The 18,705-nt window shown below is 36.5% G+C and overlaps 1 protein-coding gene across 5 annotated transcripts in view; it reads right to left on the bottom strand.

Moving 5' to 3' along the window:
* Positions 1 to 1,900: 1,900 nt before the first annotated feature.
* Cnot4 (CCR4-NOT transcription complex subunit 4) overlaps positions 1,901 to 18,705 on the bottom strand; it is a 121,638-nt gene continuing 104,833 nt past the window's right edge. For 3 of the 5 annotated variants that reach the window (XM_015493802.2, XM_048786905.1, XM_015493801.2), the window contains 2 exons: positions 4,014 to 4,226; positions 1,901 to 3,291 (listed from right to left, as the gene is read on the bottom strand). In XM_015493802.2, the coding sequence (XP_015349288.1) occupies positions 2,990 to 3,291; positions 4,014 to 4,226 (515 nt within the window). In that variant the 3' untranslated portion in view covers positions 1,901 to 2,989. The remainder of the gene's footprint in view (positions 3,292 to 4,013; positions 4,227 to 18,705) is intronic. The other 2 variants (XM_015493803.2, XM_015493804.2) reach the window with 1 other exon arrangement.

Raw genomic sequence — 18,705 nt, 5'->3', positions numbered from 1 at the left:
TTACCAGAAGAGCTACTTTAACCACTATAACCATAACCCAGAGATTTTTTAACCCCGAGATTGATGGTAATATTGCTCTTCTCTTACACAGCAAGGCTTGGCTTATTACTCATCTTTTTAAAAAAAATTAAACAATGTATATTATTCAGGGATACATATATTGCTAACAAAAATCTGAAGACAAGATTGACACAAGAAAACAAGATAATGGTTATTTGTGGATGATGAAGAAAGGGAAGTGGAGTTAGAGAGAAGCACCCAAAGGGGTAAAATATTGAAGGCTCTATTCCTAACCTGGGTGCTAAGCACATAGGTCATTATTGCTTATTTTTATCCTTTAAACAATAGTCCTAGTTTTTTTTTTATAAAGTCTTTTGGATATATGATTCAGTAAACATAAACACAATTACAGTACAACCTCCCAAGGTGAGAACTTCCCTCCTTTGACTGAAAAAACAACTTTTCATTGACACACCTGTCTCAGGACCCATCCCCTACCAGCACACCTCTCTCCCCACACACACACAAAAAAAAAAAAAAAAAAAAAAACCTTAATACCAAGATATTGCTTCCTGAATATTATTCATGTGTTGGTCCATCACAATGTGATGGTTCAAAAGACCAAGGCCAAGTTCATAGGGCACAGAGAGTCTGTGATTACCAGTCCCTTCCTCTCTGATCACAGAAACACCTTTGATTAATTTTACAAACATTTTGCTACCCTCTTGGTCAACATCTATTTGTAGCAACATTTATTTGAGAATGATATCTCAAAAACTTTCTTAAAAACAATAGTACAAACTAAAGAATGAGAAAATCTTAACCACTAAGCCGTTTTTTATTGTACTAAGTTGCTTAGGGCTTCGCTAAATTGCTGAGGCTGGCTTTGAATTTGTGATCCTCTTGCCTCAGCATCCAGAGCCACTGGGATTCAGGCATGCGCCACTGTGCCTGGCAGTCTAATACTTGCCAAATACACTATTTCCCTTGGAGACGAACCAAGCAGAACAAGTCTGTAGAATGGCCAATTCCTCTCAGGTGTACTTTGAATATGTGGGCCCATGTATATGTTCTTTCGCAAATCATCTGAGTTACCACCAAGGGAAAGAATCCCTGTGGAAATACCTTAGTTTTTTTAAAAAATTAAGAAAATCAATCTGAAAGCACAGTAATAGAATTTAGATCTAGGTAATTCACCCTACAAAGTTCCTCTTCATGGACATGTGTAATAAAATGGTAACTTCTGAGAGCAGTTCCAAATAAGACAGACACCATATAGACTGCTAGTGTTCTAGAAGGGGAAATTTAATTTCTATCCTCTACCCTCCTTTGATCAGTAATGTGATCACTTCTCCATCAGGAGGCACTCCCTAAAATGGTCTACCATTAAAAGATGTATCTGTGGGCTGGGCACCATGGCACATACCTGTAATCCCAGCAACTGGGGAGGTTGAAGTAGGAGAATCACAAATTCAAGGCCAGCCTCAGCAACTCAGGGAGTCTCTAAGCATCTTGGTGAGACCCTGTCTCTTAAATAAAAAATTAAAAGGGCTGGGGATGGCTCCCAGGTTCAATCTCTAGTACCAAAAAACAAGCAAACAAACAAAAAAACCCAACAACAACAAAAAAGCCAAACCAAAAACATGTATCTTCTTCCACTGGCTTTCAGGTCTTGTTTTCCTGAGAGCCAGTGGAAGAAGAGCTCTGTGGACAACATAAACTGATCTTCAAAAATTATAATCAATGGTTTGGTTTTGTTTTCCTAATTTCTTCTTCTAAACCATCCTCTCTATTGCTGAAGATGTAAATCAAATGAAAACATCAAATGGCACTTGTCACAAAATGTTTCAAACTCACATGAAATAAAAATGGAAAAACAGAAGCAAGAACAACCCAAGGGTCATCATCAAGTTTTTTGTTTTATTTAAGATTTTAGTTTTAATTCTGAAGAAAGAGGTACATTTCCTTGTTTTTAGTTTTAGCATCAGGTTATAACCAGGTTTCTGTTTGCTTTTCTCCTGTCTTTTCAACACTGCACGAACGTCCAGAAACTATAGGGTTACGTAAAAGCTGCAGGCAAGGAGGTCAGAGATTTGCTCCTGTTGGTGATCGTGTGGCCCCAGAGCAGTGCTATCTCAGAGTGCCCTCATCAGGTGGATTGAAGGTCAAAGAAAAAAAGATTCTGACAGAGGAGAAAGACTGAAGAAATCACTTATATTTCAGCTCTTATAATATGTATAGGTATTAAATCTGTGAATACTTTTTTTCTTTAAAACATTTGAATTTACTTTAAATCTAAAGCCAAAATTTGTTTTCTCCTTTAAAAAAAAAAATCACTTCTCCCCTCCTTATGCTCTTTAGCAATAGGCCAGTTACTACTTCAGATCAATTTGTCTTTCCATCGACTTCCAATAAATTCTTTTGCTTAACGACATAATCAAGTCCTCCCCATCAACTCAACAAAAGAATTAAAAATTAAATTAAAAGCATTTTTCCTGCAATAGTGATAAGCTGAATACAAGATGGATGCCAGGATCACTGCTTTCCCCCATGCATCTAGCAATCTCATTTAATTTAACCTGGTTTTCAAACTTCTGCAGTTGATAATGCATTTCCTTGACCTTTCCTATAGATTAATCGTCATTTTCTGCTAAGCAGATTATGTCATTATTATGCGCAACAGACAAACAGTAATTTTCTAAGTATCGAGACTGCCCTTTGATTTCTTTTTTTTCCCCTCTCCTAAAAAGGCATTTTTTTTTAAACATTCAACAGTGTCACTCAAATGCTGAATCAACAGAAACTTTTACAATTAAAAAAAAGATGGTAATGACCCTGTGATCGCACTGCATCTGGGGGTAGGGAGAAAAAAATTGATCAGGAACTGGATTCTTCAGAACATAAGAGATGAGAGGGAGCTGTGGGTGGGCTGAGAGGGAGAAAACAGGGTGGGACAAATCCTGCATTTTCTAATGTTTCTCCTCTTTGCCTAGTGGCGGTCCAGTGTTGAACTCTGTAGTAGATCTGCAGGAGTTTTGCTGGGGGGTCTGAAGGCCGTCTGAAAGCCGGGGGGTGGGGAGTGGAAGCTGGAAGGATTTGAAGGAGGAGGGTAGGGACTCCAACTGGCTCTGTGCAAGGGGATCTGTGTGCTGAAGGGGGCGCTGTGGTGGGTCTGCGACGGAGCAGCGCTGGGGCCGTCCATTTCTGTGAGGGCCTGAAGGGATTTTAGCCAGTGTGGAGGATTGTCGTCTTGAAGAGAGTCTAAACTGTTTCCTGAAGATGCTGGAATACCTAAAGAGAGAACAGAAAACAGGAGGGAAAATGGTGAGTCTGTAGAGGAAGAATACGTAGTTCACCAAATTGAAAAGACAAAAGTGATTAGCTTATCCAAGAAGAAATGCAAAGAAATTATAATTTGAAGTTTCTTCCAAATAAAACCTTTAAAACCTCATTATGTTCCATTTATTCCCCGAATCCAGCAATTACTAAGATTTACTGTCACACAAACCCATGCCCCTCTTCAACTAGCGACTTAGTCCCCCATTGTCAGAGACAGAACTGCAAAAAAAAAAAAAAAAAAAACCCAAACAAACAAAAAACCTATTCCCCCCAAATTGAATGACTATATTTTTCCCACTGTGCTTGTCTTTCTCTAAGAGGGATACATAAACAAGATAGCCTTATAATAGAGAGCTTTATTTTTAAAAAGTGGAGTATGTTTCTTTTAAGACGGCTCAGATTCTTTTGTACTTTGAGGCCTATAAAATACACACATGCTGCCAGACGTGAACACCTACTTAGACCAAAAGGAGCAACCAGAGGCACCAAACGCCTTACTACACAACGAGGCCGACAGCTGCACAGACTGCACAGCCCTGAGAATCAAACAGGCCACCCCTCACTTGGGGCTTTGTGGAAAGGAATGCACGTCCAAGAGACCTCTGCTTTGATCTAATCTGTGCTAAAAACCAAATGTAGGCTGTGAGTGGAGCTGAAGGGGATGAGGGAGTTACCTGTGATGATGGCTGGGTCTGTCCAGCTGCCAGGGCTGTCCCAACTCACGCTGTCGGTGGTGGCAGTGTTGGACGTTGGTGCACTGTGGTTGGCGTTGGAGGGGGAAGAAGAATTGGGCAGTCCACCAAAGTTGATGTTAATGTTGGGTAGAAGTGCCCTTAGCCCGTCCTGCCATTCCTTCATATTTAAACTCTCTACAGAACTGCTGTTGTCTGGGAGATTTACCAACAAAAAAATGAAAGATAAAAAAAAAAATAAAAGCTGACGTTAGAAACATATGTTGTTCTTTAGTGGTTAAACGGGAGAAGAGTTATTCTTTCTTTATTGAGCATTTAAAATGGGCTGTTCTAGCAAAATAAACTGGGTTAGGAATTTGCTTGTGAGCTCAGAGCCCCTGAAGTTAAGGGAGGGGAAACCTGCTCAAGGATCTGGAGAGGGAGCTTCTTGTCTCTCTAGCCTCTTCACCACTATGTGTGGGCAAATCCAGTTCCAAGACTCAATGCTCCAGAACACAATCTAGTTCCAGTTATATTATGAAAATTCAGTTAGTAAGGCATTTAGCCAGCTGAGCTGATGTACACTATAAAAAAATCAAGTCTGCAAAGTTCAATATAGGAGCTTATTTTGGGGTCCATTAAAGGGAAAAGAGAAATCATTGTATGAAGAATAAACATAAGCCAATATAAAAAGAATAATAATTAAGTTCTTCCTGATTATAAAACTGGCAATGCATTTCAGAGGACAAAGCAGTAATGAACAGGCTTTTGAATTTGAAAGGGGGATTTTTCTGTTAATCACAAAGACCAAGGAGGCAAGGACTGGGACACCTCTTGGATGGAATAATTTCCAACAGTTTGCTACTCTACTAGAACATCTCTACCAATTATTCAAAAGCTAAGTTCTGGAGTCCTACAGTTTCCAGGGCCTATTTATGAATAATGTCAAACATAAGACACTAACAATAAAAAGGCTTTTTATAAATATTGACTAAGCTCAGTTGATGCACTACCATTCAGAATCCACACAGTATGACTAACTGGTGGTGGTACTGGGTAGACTCTAATAACTACTTACAATAATTGTTTTTACTGAAAATAGAAATGTGAATCAAATTACCAACTAGAAAAAAAAGCATAGAAAAATATTTCTAGTTCTACAGAATTAAGTCAACATTGAGAATGAGGAGGAGGAGGAACATGAGGAGGATGAGGATGATATTCTATCAGGGACAGTCTATGCCATTAAGGAATTTGGAATTTTCTTTTTGTAATTGCTTTGCACCAATCACTGGTCTGCGCCAAGTTTTATCAAGTTTCATCAAGTGAAGCATTTACTTTCACCTTATTAATAAAAAGTACAACTAAATCAAATAGAATCATCTCTGACTTTGACTAAGATGAAGATAAACTACTGTACACTATACAAACAATAGAAGGAAAAATCAATTCCTCAAAATAACTTTCTTTTTACAATTATCCTTCTCATAGCTACATATTATTTTACATTTGCATTGTGTCATCTAATTTACAAGGCACTCTCATAATTAATCATTATTTCATTTGACCCTCACAACAACCCTGTGAGGTAGGCAAACGAGGAGGAATATCTGCATTTCATAGATAAAGGAACAGACTCAAGAATAATTTGCCCAGTTCACAGAACTCATCATTGAGAACTTGAACCTTGGGGTTGTATTAAAATAAAAACAAAATATACCAAGCACTCTTTTTATCCGTTTTGTATAGACTATTAGTTGTTGTTGTTGTTGTTGTTGTTGTTGTTTTAAATGGGTCAAATATTTAAGGAAAAACCCAGGGGTCAGTGAGATATGAGATTAAAAGGAGGCAAAAAAAAAAAAGAAACATAGAAGCTTTATAGGTCTGTCCATTGGCCATGATTAGCAGGACTGAGAAACACTGTTCCTGAAAGAACAGACTAGACTCTGCAGCCAGGGAGGATGGGATGGGGACATTCTAATCAAGGAAACAACCCTAGTTCCCTAACTGAATGAGGCATAAATAAGATCACACTGATAACAGAATCCTAGAATACCTTCAATTACAGGAAGGTTTGGTGTCTGGTACATTCTGACCTTTAAAAGCAGTCAAACTGACAGGCTGAATAAACTCAACATAACCAAACTCTCACCAAAAGCACTTCCTTGGAGGGAAATAAAATTTCTCTGAATAAAAAAGATGTTGTAGAACCATATGGGAAATTTTCTGCAAGATAGGTAGCTAAGGCCATTGAGAAGTCTATGCAAATGAGGGGCTCCTCTCTTCTACTGAGCAGGGGAGAAGACCCTGTAACTCACTCAGACCAATCTGCTCTTTCCTTTTGCTTCCCATTTAGTGAAACATGAAATTAAAGGACACTTAATTCTGCATTAGCAGAATAACACTGGTATGTGTGTAAAATGTATTTAAAATGACTTTTAGCCTAAAGTCAAAAGACAATGAAGTAAGGGGTCTGTGAGAACTCGCTACTTCATGCTTGGTTTTGCTCTGAAACTAAGACTACTCTAAAAATATAAAGTCTTTCTTTTTTGAACAAAGGATATTTGTTTCTCCGATTTCAGACTAATAAAATGTTAGGATGTTAGCTAGCGAAATTCATGAGGCATAAATAAGATCACATGATGAGGAAATAGTGAAGAACTTAGATCCTTCCAGATATACTAGGATTTTATGCTACTTTGGGAAATAATTTAGCTAGTTTATAATTTTTAATAATCTTGAGCAACAAAACAAAATAAAACAAGAACAACAACAACAACCCAAAACACATATGAAGGCATTTTGGAATCCTGAGAACACTGAGTGTGTGCTTTATAGTGAAGCAAAAGTGAGACAGGGAAATGGACTGTCTTCTTTACCTCTTGGAATGGGATCAGATTCCAAGTAGCTTAGAAGAAAATAGGTTAACTTCATTGTTTTCTCCACTGTAGTTAGGCAAGTGTTGGCATAAAGAAAGGGTAAGAGAGAGGCAATCTGTTAAAACCTAACCTCATCAAAACAGCTTACCCCAATCCAGTTGCACTTGAAATTGTCCCTTTACCCTCCCTGTACCCCCTGCCTCTGTTTTGGCTGTGGCCTTCTAGTAATTGCATTCCTTTAAGTATATATAGCAGTTTGTTTTGCAGTGCTGGGGATGGAACCCAGGGCCTCACACTTTAGGCAAATGCTCTACCACCAAGCTACACCCTCAGCCCCACAGCAGGGTTTAGCAATGTCCAACACTACTGATTATTTTGGACATTATTCTTTGTTGTGGGGGGTCTGTCCTATGCATTGTGGGGTGTTTAGCAGCACTGTGGATCTCTACCACAAGATGCTAGGAACATAGAGCCCCCAGTTTGACAACCAAAATTATTGCAAATGACACTGCAAATGTTTGGGCTGTGTAGGGGGTGAACTGGTAGGGTGGATGGCAAAATCTCTCCCAGCAGAGAACCACGATCAACACAAGGGAAGTTGGTTGCTTTGTTTGTAGGGCTCTACATAATTCCAACTGAGTACATATTTCCCCTTCAAAAAGTATGACTCTGACCAATGAGTCAACCTGATTTAAGTTCATTTCCCTTTATTTATATGAGAACTCACACTGGGAATTCAAAATATGCAAATCAGTAGGTCTAATGCAGAAAACCCATCTGCAGGCTGTACATTGCAGATGGGTTGCACAAGGCAGCTCTACAACTGACTGTCAACATAACCTTGGACATGTGTTCTACTTAGTCTTCTACCATTCCAGGACCCTACTTCATTAAGTAGGAATAACATCTGCCTTACTCTCTCATAAGGATTAAATGAAATAAGAGAAGAATAAGCAATTTGAAGCACATTCATTACTTGATGTCTAACAACAAATGCATCTCTAGTGGTCAACCCTGAACAGATGGTAACCTTTCCAATAAGCCAAGACAGGGGATTTCTTATTTGCCAGGAATTGGCCCTGTGCAAAAGTCTCTTCTTAGGAACTTGAGGATAACATCCATCATTCTCAGAGGTACTGTGTAGTCAACCTAATTAATAAACTCATCACCAAGACACTGCAAAGACAAATTAAGATGTAGGAAATACTTTAAATTTTCCATAAGGAAAGTTTGAGAAGACCAAGCAAAGTACAATGAAAATCAACTACTGAACACATTTTATATTAAAAATGATACTAATTTTATTTAAAGCATTTAATTAGAACACTACATTGGGGGAAGGACTGTTTATTGCTAATAAGGTTCAATGTTTTATGATGTTAAAAATTATTTTTATGTTATATCGACAGGTACAGTAAAACACTATTTTCAGTTTTAAAAACCAGGATGGTAGAGGGGGGTCAAATTATAATATTTTTCTTTTGGGCGTAGAACTCAAAAGACATGCCACTTAAAGTACTTTCAGGATGCTACACAACCACTCTTATTCTCTTGTGTGAGAAGTAAATGACCAGTTTCCTTGGTTTAGAGAATATTATGGTTAAAAATTTGACGGCTTGGGGCTGGGGTTGTGGCTCAGCAGTAGAGCGCTCGCCTAGCATGTGCGAGGCCCTGGGCTCGATCCTCAGCACCACGTAAAAATAAATAAATAAAATAAAGGTATTGCATCCAACTACAACTAATATATATATGTATATATGTGTATATATATGTATGAAAAAATTTGCTAGCTTGTTGGTGGCCTAACACCTAACCGTTAATAGGTAAATCCTTATACATTGACCACATTGACAAATCTAGTTCTTAAGCAACAATAATAGAAAATCTGTATAAAACATATGTGTGAAGACTGCCAAGCTAAAAGGCAAAGCAATTCTTGACTGAGTGCCTCCAGTGTGGAAGGAGTGCAAAAGCATTTAAACCATCACCTTTGTTCTCAAGAAGCTTGAAGCTGTCCCAATGACAGTACATGTAAAGGTCAGCAAGTGCAGACCAAGCAACAAAAGAAATATCCAGAGATGTACATCACTAACAAATACCGAAAAAGTCCAGTAAAACAAGAGTCTGGTTGAGTACATATATGGAAACTTCCCGGTGGTCGAAGCACAGCAGCATTCAAGGAGTCAATTTTGGTTACTACACAGGCTCCCTGAATCTGAAAATCTCGCACCAGGTTGAAACTATTTTTGGTATTTCTACTTAACACTGGACTAGACCAACTACTTACAGGAAATAGAGGGAAAGACATTATAAGCAATGACTACAGCACAAGATAAAATTAGGCTGTGTTCAGACATCAGACCTTTAAGAGAACATCATAAAACAGGAAAAGACAGTGATTCAGGCAAGTGCACATACAGAATGTTTCTTTACTTTCTGTTTCTCAGATTAACTGCTGCATCTTAATTATTACAAAATGCAAAACTACAGACAGCAAAATGTAGATAAACCTGCTCTTTACCAAAAGCTGTCACTGGCCACAAGCCAATGAGCTTTTTTGGTTTACATAAAATCTTTACCGGAAACAATGGAGGAAGTTGAGAGGGCAAGACGCTAGGACAAAGCATCCATCTCACCCCGATTCCATCCATTTCACACATTAGGGTATCATAGAAAATTCCATTTGAGAAAAAATATCCGCTGCTAAGAGGGTGAAGACAGAAGATCTCTGTAAAATGACAACACAAAGAGATAAAAACACACTGCAGAAAAGCCCTAAAGCCAAAGGCTATTCCAGGTATTATTTTCTACTAGTACATTTTTCTACCACGAGATTTGAATATTAAGCATTCTTGGTATTTTAATTGGTGCATTGTAACTATATATAATATTGGAAGCCTTCTTGGTATTTTTGCCTCCATCTTCTTTTTGGTACCCCTCTCCCCGCCAGGTCTTTCATTAACTAAACCACCTTGATGCCAATGAATTCACAAATCAACAATGTCTCCAGTTTTTATGTTTGTGTAGGACAGCTGGCTCATATACTAAGTCTGAATCCTTAGGTTTCCATTATATCCTGTAGTACCTATGGCCAGAGACCTCACATTTCAGGTTAAACTGCTCTGTGAGAGTGGTCAGACACACCCCAATTGGAAGGTGTAACTGGGAGGAGTCCCAGTCACAAAATTTTCCTAAAGTTCAGTCTGTACTTCAGTTTTTAAGCCATATCTAATGGTTACTACATAAAGTCTCAATATACAACCTGATTGTCTTTATTTTATCTTCCCCGGTTCACTGTTGTCCTTTACAGTTCAAAATCAGATGCTCCTACTTCTTGCAATTGCAGCAGGGCACAGGGAACAGCCTATCTCAGTCCCTACACTCCCTGCCTCCCCCAGTCCACCTCACTCTATTATATATTATTTACTACCAGTTTTAGATTAAAGTCCATCTCCATACTACTTATTGCAAGAAAGTATAAGCTCCCTAAAATGTCTACCAAATTTCTAGGGTTACGTTTATTAAATAAAGGCAAGACTGTAGAGTTGAGTTGCTGGGGCATAGATAAAATCTTAAAGCCTAATAGGTACGAAAGCAAAGTTTAGACAAAGTGAAAATCTTTAAAAACTCAAAAGAAGATGGATCTGAGCAGATATAAAGGACAAAGTAATAGCAAAAAAAAGTCAAAAATCTGGATCAGCTAAATATGATTTATGCTATCTGGACTTTACTTCCTGTCATTCTCCTTGACTAGAACGCCTTCCTGATCTTCTCAATTTTCACTCTCTTCCAAAAGTCTGCCTTTTTTCTTCCACTCAGATCATTCCACATGACAGCACTTACGAACTGAACAACACTCAGTTGGCATGTAGCTCAGTGTCTTAAGATATTTTACATTCTTTAAGATGCAGACTGGAAGGTTTGACTTGAGAAGAGCTGGAAAGTGACTTTTCCCAACAAAGTCTGTTTAGTTCTTATCTGTATGATGCTATGAACAAATGGTTCTTTCCAAAAATCTTTCTGAAATCAGGAGGAAGTTTTGGGGTTCAAGAGGCCTCTGTACATGTAAACTGAGGGAAATGAGAAACACTATGATGATGTTCTTAAATGTTTCAGATGCCAAAACCCAAGTGTCTATACTTTTAAAAAAATCCAGTGGATTATTGTTGTTTTAATAAGGATTTTCCCCCTGGTACCCTTACCTCATGCATGCTATGTAAGTGCTCTACCACTGAGCTTCATCTCCAGCCCTTTCTAAAATTTTATTTTGAGATGGGGTCTTGTTGTATTGCTGAGGCTCGCCTCAAACTTGCAATCCTCCTGCCTCAGTCTCCCAAGTCTCTGGGATTATAGGTATGTGCCACTGTATCCGACAATGAATTTTTTTTAAAAAAAGTATTCTAATACTATGTACAGGGCAATAACCAAGGTGTACAAGATATATTTTACTCACTTTCTATTCTGCACACTATTCATTCACTTATCTGCACTTTTTGTACTTGATTACTTTCCAATAAGGGTTAAGAAGTGGCTTCATTTTACAAATGAGACAGCCGAGTAAACTCTGGTTGTTTAAAGAATTTGCCAAAGATTATATACAGTTAAAAAGAATGGAAGTCAGTAGTTAAAATCAGCGAACTCCAAAACATTTGTACCAACTAGTCATTGTCCTAGCAGGACTCATAAGCCAATTAAGGGGCTCCGCAGACAGGTTTAAGTAACTACAATGTGACAAACAGTAAAGACTACACTAAAATGAACAAAAGGCATAAATACAGAAGTGACCAATCCTGCCATTCTGCATGTAGGATCACCACTGACCAGGGGCCTAAGGAAGACAAGCTGACATGGAAGTAGAAAAAGCATTCCATGTAGAACACAGGGCAGTGCAGGTAGCCAATCATAAAAAGAAGGAATACTTTAAAACACAATCAGATGTCTTTTGCACAATGCACATTTTTCTCTTCTAGAATGTTCCTACAAGAATCTATAAACTATTTTGGAGGAGAATCAGATCCTCTGAGAGCTGGAAGACATCTTGATGATTTATTAAGGATCTAAGGAAGCAGAATCAAAGGAGAGATGTCCAGGTGTAAAGATATATGTAAATAAAAGTCATATAAAATAAGGAAAGACTAAATTTAAAAATTTAATGCAAAAATACATTCTCAGAAGCAACACAGACTGGTTCAGATGATCTACAAGTTGTAAACAACAGAGCTAAATGAAGGAGAGGACCAAACAATGACAATCTACCTAAGAAATCTGCAAAGCCTAAAATGAGAAGTGGGGAAGGAAACACAGAAATGAGCACCAAACTGAGCAATGGCTATGGCCAAAGCCCTGTGGAGTGATCTAAAGATGACCACAGAAAGGTACAACCAAGGAGATGACACACCAATCACCAGAACAGTCATCAAAACAGGATTTGAGATACATGGAGGGTGTCAACTACATGAACAGCTTCTGAGATCAAAATCTGCTGTAAGAAAATAAACCTGATACATGTTCCTTACTGACCATCTGTCTCTCTTTTCCAAGGTGGAAAGGAAGGAATCTTTAATATTGGACTTCATTCTGATCAACAAACAACTGGATAGTGTCTGAGAAAATGCAAACCTTTGGAGTATATGACAGGCACAAAGAATGAGAATAACTGAACTTGAGTTCTTGGATGGCAGGCATCCTATTCCCAACTAGATTCTGAGATTCTGAAGTCCTCTTTGATTAGGTAAATAGTAGTTGAACCTGAACCTCAGTAGGTACATTCAAGTTACCTAAACAAATAGCCCTTGCTTCCAGGTTTTTTGTTTTGTTTTGTTTTTTAAAATAAAACAGCTTTCAAAAAAAAAAAAAAGATCAGAGAAAGGATAGGTGGGGGTGGTCCCTTGGCTACAGGGAATAGTGGTTCACAGGCCACAGAAGGTGTTACAACATATCATTCTGGCAACACAATAATAAAGAATACTAATAAGAAAATGAGAGCCAGTTGTATAGGTAGAATCTGATGTAATGAGATTTTAAAAGAAAGCTTAAAGAAGATATATCCTACCTGTATGTAAAAGTATCATAGTCCTTTGTGGCTTAAGGTCAGAATCCATAATGATCTGAGGCATACAAAAAATGCTGAAGGTAAGAAAAAGCTGTGTGTGAAATTATGAGAAAATTAAGAAAGGCCACTATTCAGCCTGATAACATAATATTAAGCCATGAGAAAAGACAGAGCAATGTAGTTTCGTGTTCATTTTACTCCCTTCTAATTTTATAAGAGTGTGATCTTTTTACCAATAGCAAAGATTAAGCAACACAAAGAAGAGATTGTCAGGAAAGATATGAAAATGGTAAAAGAGCATCTACTCAATTAAAATGTATTTACCATTTCTAGGTACAAAATGGATTGTGTCCTAGAGTATTAATACTCACAGATGAGATCACAATATCATTGTTAAGAGAAGTCCCAGAAATAGAGGAAATGGCAGACTACAGAAGCCACATGCTTAGAATTAGTTCCTGAGAAGATTCTGAAACAGATTAGGGACTTGATAATGTCTTCAGAAATAAATATGACAGGTTTATCAACCACTGTTCCACTTTTTTTTTTTTGGGGGGGGGGGGGACAACAGGTAGCATTTTGGATAGAACCCCAGCTCTCTTCCACCTAAAATAAATCTTGATTTTGAAATTCAACAGGTGGTCATGGAGGGAGCTTCTACTGATGACTGCTTAACATTGGAAATGTCCTCCTATATGCTGTGGCTTACTTTCTTTTCTCTTCTGCTGTCTGCCCAAATTACAGACTTTGCAGCTAGCTCCACTCCCATTCCACTGACACATCAATCCTAAAAGAGTGGAAAGGAGTGACTGATGAAAGCTGAAATGAATTTTCATAAAGAACCAATCATACCAAAGTAATTTATTCTCTGGATAGTTTCTCAGGATGTCAGAAGCAGCATAATGTATCTTGAATTCGACAGTTTCTGCTAAGTTCTCTGAGATTTCCTTTTGGGATGAAATAGTTAAGTATAGCATGGGTAACAATATTTAAATGATTTTACGCAGAACTGAAAGGTACTGTGTTGACCTAAAGGTGTCTATGATTTTATGGTTTATGTTTGACTCCATGCTTTGTATTATATTTAACCCACAAAGTTCATTTAAATATGCAAACAAAAAAACAATTCTATAGATGATAAAATCAATAATGGAAACTACCTAACCTTAAAATTCTTGTATTCTTCACACAAATGTTATTAATAGTGTTATCGATAATATTTATCTTTTGCTTTATAATTAAACAGTCCGTTTATTACACAAACTTATAGGAAGAGGATGTACAAATAAGATATACTCTAACCATGTCAAATTCAATCACATAAAGTTGAATATATATATACATTCAGATTTTTAAAAATGCATTAGGACAGAGCAGGATAAAAGAAAGCTAACTAGTGTATAAGGAAAAAGGTCAAGGGGCTTTATTAATAGGTTCATGAAACCTGATATGACAACATGGGTAACAGAACTCCTAAAAAGGTAATATTAAGACCATGTAAATGGATGTGCAATGTCTAAATTAGCAATGATCTGACCTTGGGCAAACACAAATGGTAACCACTATGCCTCAGTTTCCTCATTTATAAATGGAGATAATACTCATCCCACAAGATGCTTTTATTAAAAAAATTCTATAAATGTAAAGATAGTAGTAATAAGAATAGTTTTCATGAAAAATTAAGATTAGCTGAATGTATGTGGATTATTCAAGTGTGAGCTTCTCCTTTTCTTTACTTTTGTAGTACAGGGGATGGAACTCATGGCTTCGTACATACTAGGCAAATACTCTACTACTAAGCTACAATCCTAGTCTTAGAGCTTCATGTTTTAAGAAAAGACACTGTCAAGTCCAAAATACGTGTAGAAGAGTACTAGACTACATGAAAACTGGATGTCATGTTACATGTGGAATGGATGTTTAAGCTACATCCAGGAAGTTACCAGAGAATGGTAACTGTCTTCACATATTTGATAAACTGCTCTCAAAAGGTACAAATGGGAAAAGATGAGAAGACTTTGGCTTAAAACACCAGGGAAAAATGTTAACAATTACAAGTTGCCCCAAAGAACTTCCTACAAACAAGCTCCTAAAACAGCTCAGCAGTATGCATAGAGTTCTAAAAAAGCAGATTCTTTTTATGGTCTTTCTGAATTTTGTGTACGTGTTTCATTAAAAATTTGTCAACATTTTATATATAAATAGGAATAGGATGGTAAGAAAAGTGGTATGAGATAAAAAAATTTTAAAGGTGGTGATGGCTGGTGGGGTATTGAGAAGAACACCTGAAAAAAGCTAAGAGGTGAGTTTTCCCAATTCAAAAGTTAAAAAAAAAAAAAAAGAAGAAGAAGAAGAAAAGGAATAATCACACAGTGAGGAGTTGTGGGGGAGGAAATCTTAACACAGAAGGCCACAACAGAATCCAGAGGTAAGTTATAACTCATGTGCAAATGAGTTCCAAATGCTTCCAGAAGTCCTGCTGTAACACAAAGCAGATCTGTGCTTTGCAGAACTCCAGAAACATCCCACTCTCAAACACTAATTCTTATTCAACAAATATTAATTGAATGTCTACTCTGGGCCAATTTCTCTGGAGTTCCAACAGTTTCCTAAAAGTCACACTGTTGTGCTTGTTTTCTTTCTTTACTGAGTCACTAGAGGTTGGCCATTTTAAAGAAAGTCAGTGATATCTTTTGGTTGTTTACTGCCAACAGCATATTTTTGTTGGGGTAAAAATTTCTCTTCAGGCTTGCATTCAGGTCAAAGTATTTTGAGCCTTTGCAGCAATTCCCCTGATGCTTATATGTCTACTGAAATTCTTAAGATTTTTGATGTTCATAATTTTCCAAATTAAAAAATTTCCAAATTATTGAAGTTATTTAAAACATCAAACCAGTTCTTCACTGTTTTTATACATAGCTTACTTTTATTTCAATATTGAAGATGTTTCATCTTTTTCTAAAAGGAGGGGTCCTATCAGCATAGAATTATTTTATTTAAATCAAAGTCACAACAATCCTAAATAAGAAGACTAAAATTGTTCATTTTTTCCAAAACATGATTTTAATTGATAAATGCTTCATAACCCAATTATGAGTTTCATGTTTGGATAGTATTTTTAGGCCTTAAAGAAATAGTTTGTTTAATTTCAGAAAATAATTATTTCAGAAAAGGTTATAATTTCCCATTATTTTATACTAAAACTAAATGAGTATAGTGGTAAACATTTTCAATATATCAGACCAATCATATCTTTAAAAGAATTCTTTCTCATTGTACAAGTTACCCAACTAAGGGATATTTATTTCAGGTTTGTCTTAAGACTGGTTTTTAAAATATTTTTTTTTTCTAAATTTGACTTAAATATGTGATTTAAGAGAAACAAAAGACTGTAGAAAACTTAAAGGCATATTACTAAGTAAAAGAAGTTAATCTAAAAAGACTATATCCTATATGATTTCAAATACAAGACCTAGAAAAGGTAAAACTATGAGATAGTAAAAAGATGAGTTGTTGCCAGGGATCAGAGAGGAGAGAAAGTGAGACAGATGAGTAGGAAGGGCATAAAGGATTTCAGGGCGGTAAAACTATTCTGCATGATACTATAATGACAAACACAGGTCATTATACATTTTTTTTTTTTTAAGAGAGAGAGAGAGAATTTTTTTTAGTATTTATTTTTTAGTTTTCAGCAGACACAACATCTTGGTTTGTATGCTGAGGATCGAACCTGGGCCGCAGGCATGCCAGGTGAGTGCGCTACCTTGAGCCACATTCCCAGCCCCATATACATTTAACTAAACCTACAGAATGTATCACATCAAGAGCCTAACGCCCACCATGGTCAATGGGTGATAAAGGCATGTTAATATAGGTGGCTCAACTGTGGCACTCCTTTGAAGGATGTTGATAATGGAGGAGGACGTGTGAGGGCAGGGAGTATATGGGAAATTTCTATATTTGCCATTCAATTTTGCTGTGATTCTAAATCAACACTAAAAAATATTTTAAAAAAACTATTTTGCTTTTTCTTCCTTCTATTTATTCATATACTAATATAAATAAAACTTTTGCTTCCAATTTTCAAATGATGTCTCAATCTTAAAAGTCCGTATCTATGGAGACTCTTGAGCTCAGGACAATATCACAATGTCCTAGTATTAACTACTCTAATGTTAATGCTACAGAGCTGTAATTATTAAACTGATTATGTATGTCACAAGTAGTCCTATAATAATACATCCTGTCCAGTCCTACACAGGATGATACTCCTGTGGAGGACATTATTTTAAAAGACTCTGATGCATTCAAAGACTTACATGCTCACCAGCTAAAGGGCTCTTTGTTTAAAAATCACTTAAAATATACATTTATTTAAATATTCATCCTTAGCTATGGTTATTATAGTTGAATTTATAACAGATTGAGAATTGGTTCTGTCAAGACTATCTCTGGCAATCAATGTTGAATCCTATTGAGAAAAAAGGCAGGAGGAAAGAGAAGGAAGATCAGATGAATACATTATTAAATATAAATCAGAAATTATAATTCTTATTTCAGACATCCTGGAATTTTATTCTGATTTACGTTTTAGTGAAAATAATTAACTATATAAAAAACACATTTATGAATTTTAGTTATATTGTTTAGAAGTGTTAGATAAATTTTATTTATCCACCTCTTTTTTTTTGTTCCCAAGTGTTAGGTAGTTTTTAAAAGGGTGAGCATCACCTTAAAAATGGGGTCAATTAGGACTGGGCTGTGGCTCAGTTGTAGCGCACTTGCCTGGCACTAGGTTCGATTCTCAGCACCACATATAAAGGGTGTAATGGATGTCTTATCAACAACTAAAAAAAAAAAAAAAATTAAATGGGGGTGAATTAAATGATGCAAAACTTAAAACGTAAAAATCTTCACTGATTCAACTTTTAACAATGTAGTGATTGTTCCTCAACCAACTCCAAAAACAAAAGTATGCCTTCTGTTTAAAAATTCTATTTTGATTTAAAAGAGTGTGAAGAGGAAGAGAATAAAGAATATGGTCACTTAAAATCAAAAGCCAGTTTGGAAATAAGCTAAAAAGCTAGAAGAATGATTTGGAAGGAGATACAGGGTCTAGTGACTCTGGTAACCGAGTAGACACTCCAAAAGAACACTGAACAGCTGGATGGAGGAAGAGCTCTCTTCTGTTAGAGGGAAAATTCAGGCTTGTCTAGGATCCAACAGAGAAATCATGCAGGTAATAAACATTAAGATCTAATTGTGACCTCCCTATTAAATGTTGTAAGTTACATGGAAAAAGAAATGATTACTTTTTTTGTCCAAAGAAGGAAAAAGAAACTGGATGGAGAGGTGAGCACAGCTATCAGAATGGGACTCAAGGTGATCAAGAATTGAAAGATTTTTTTATTAAAATAAAGCTTGAAGGGCTCTGTATATTTATTCAGAGATTATTTAAATCAGTGCTAGTTTTAGTATTATGTTTTATTCTAATGAAATAATAACCTATCACTTAAAATACACGTTTTAGAGTTTATACCTTAAAAGGACCGACTAGACCAAAACTCAAGGAATGTTACAACTGTGAGACCAGTGGACGACTATGGTTAGGTTTATTAGCAAACAATTTAGAAAAGAGAAAAATACATATCTGGTAGCAAATCTTTCTCTAAATTGGGGCCTTAGGGAAGTAAGGCATGTAGATCAGCAATGAATTATATATATATATATATATATATATATATATATATATTTTTTTTTTTTT

Source organism: Marmota marmota, unplaced genomic scaffold (genome assembly GCF_001458135.2).
Source record: "Marmota marmota marmota unplaced genomic scaffold, marMar, whole genome shotgun sequence".
Taxonomy (NCBI): Eukaryota; Metazoa; Chordata; class Mammalia; order Rodentia; family Sciuridae; genus Marmota; species Marmota marmota.
The sequence above is the reverse complement of the archived record's forward strand: the minus strand, read 5'-3'. Positions and strand labels throughout refer to the sequence as shown.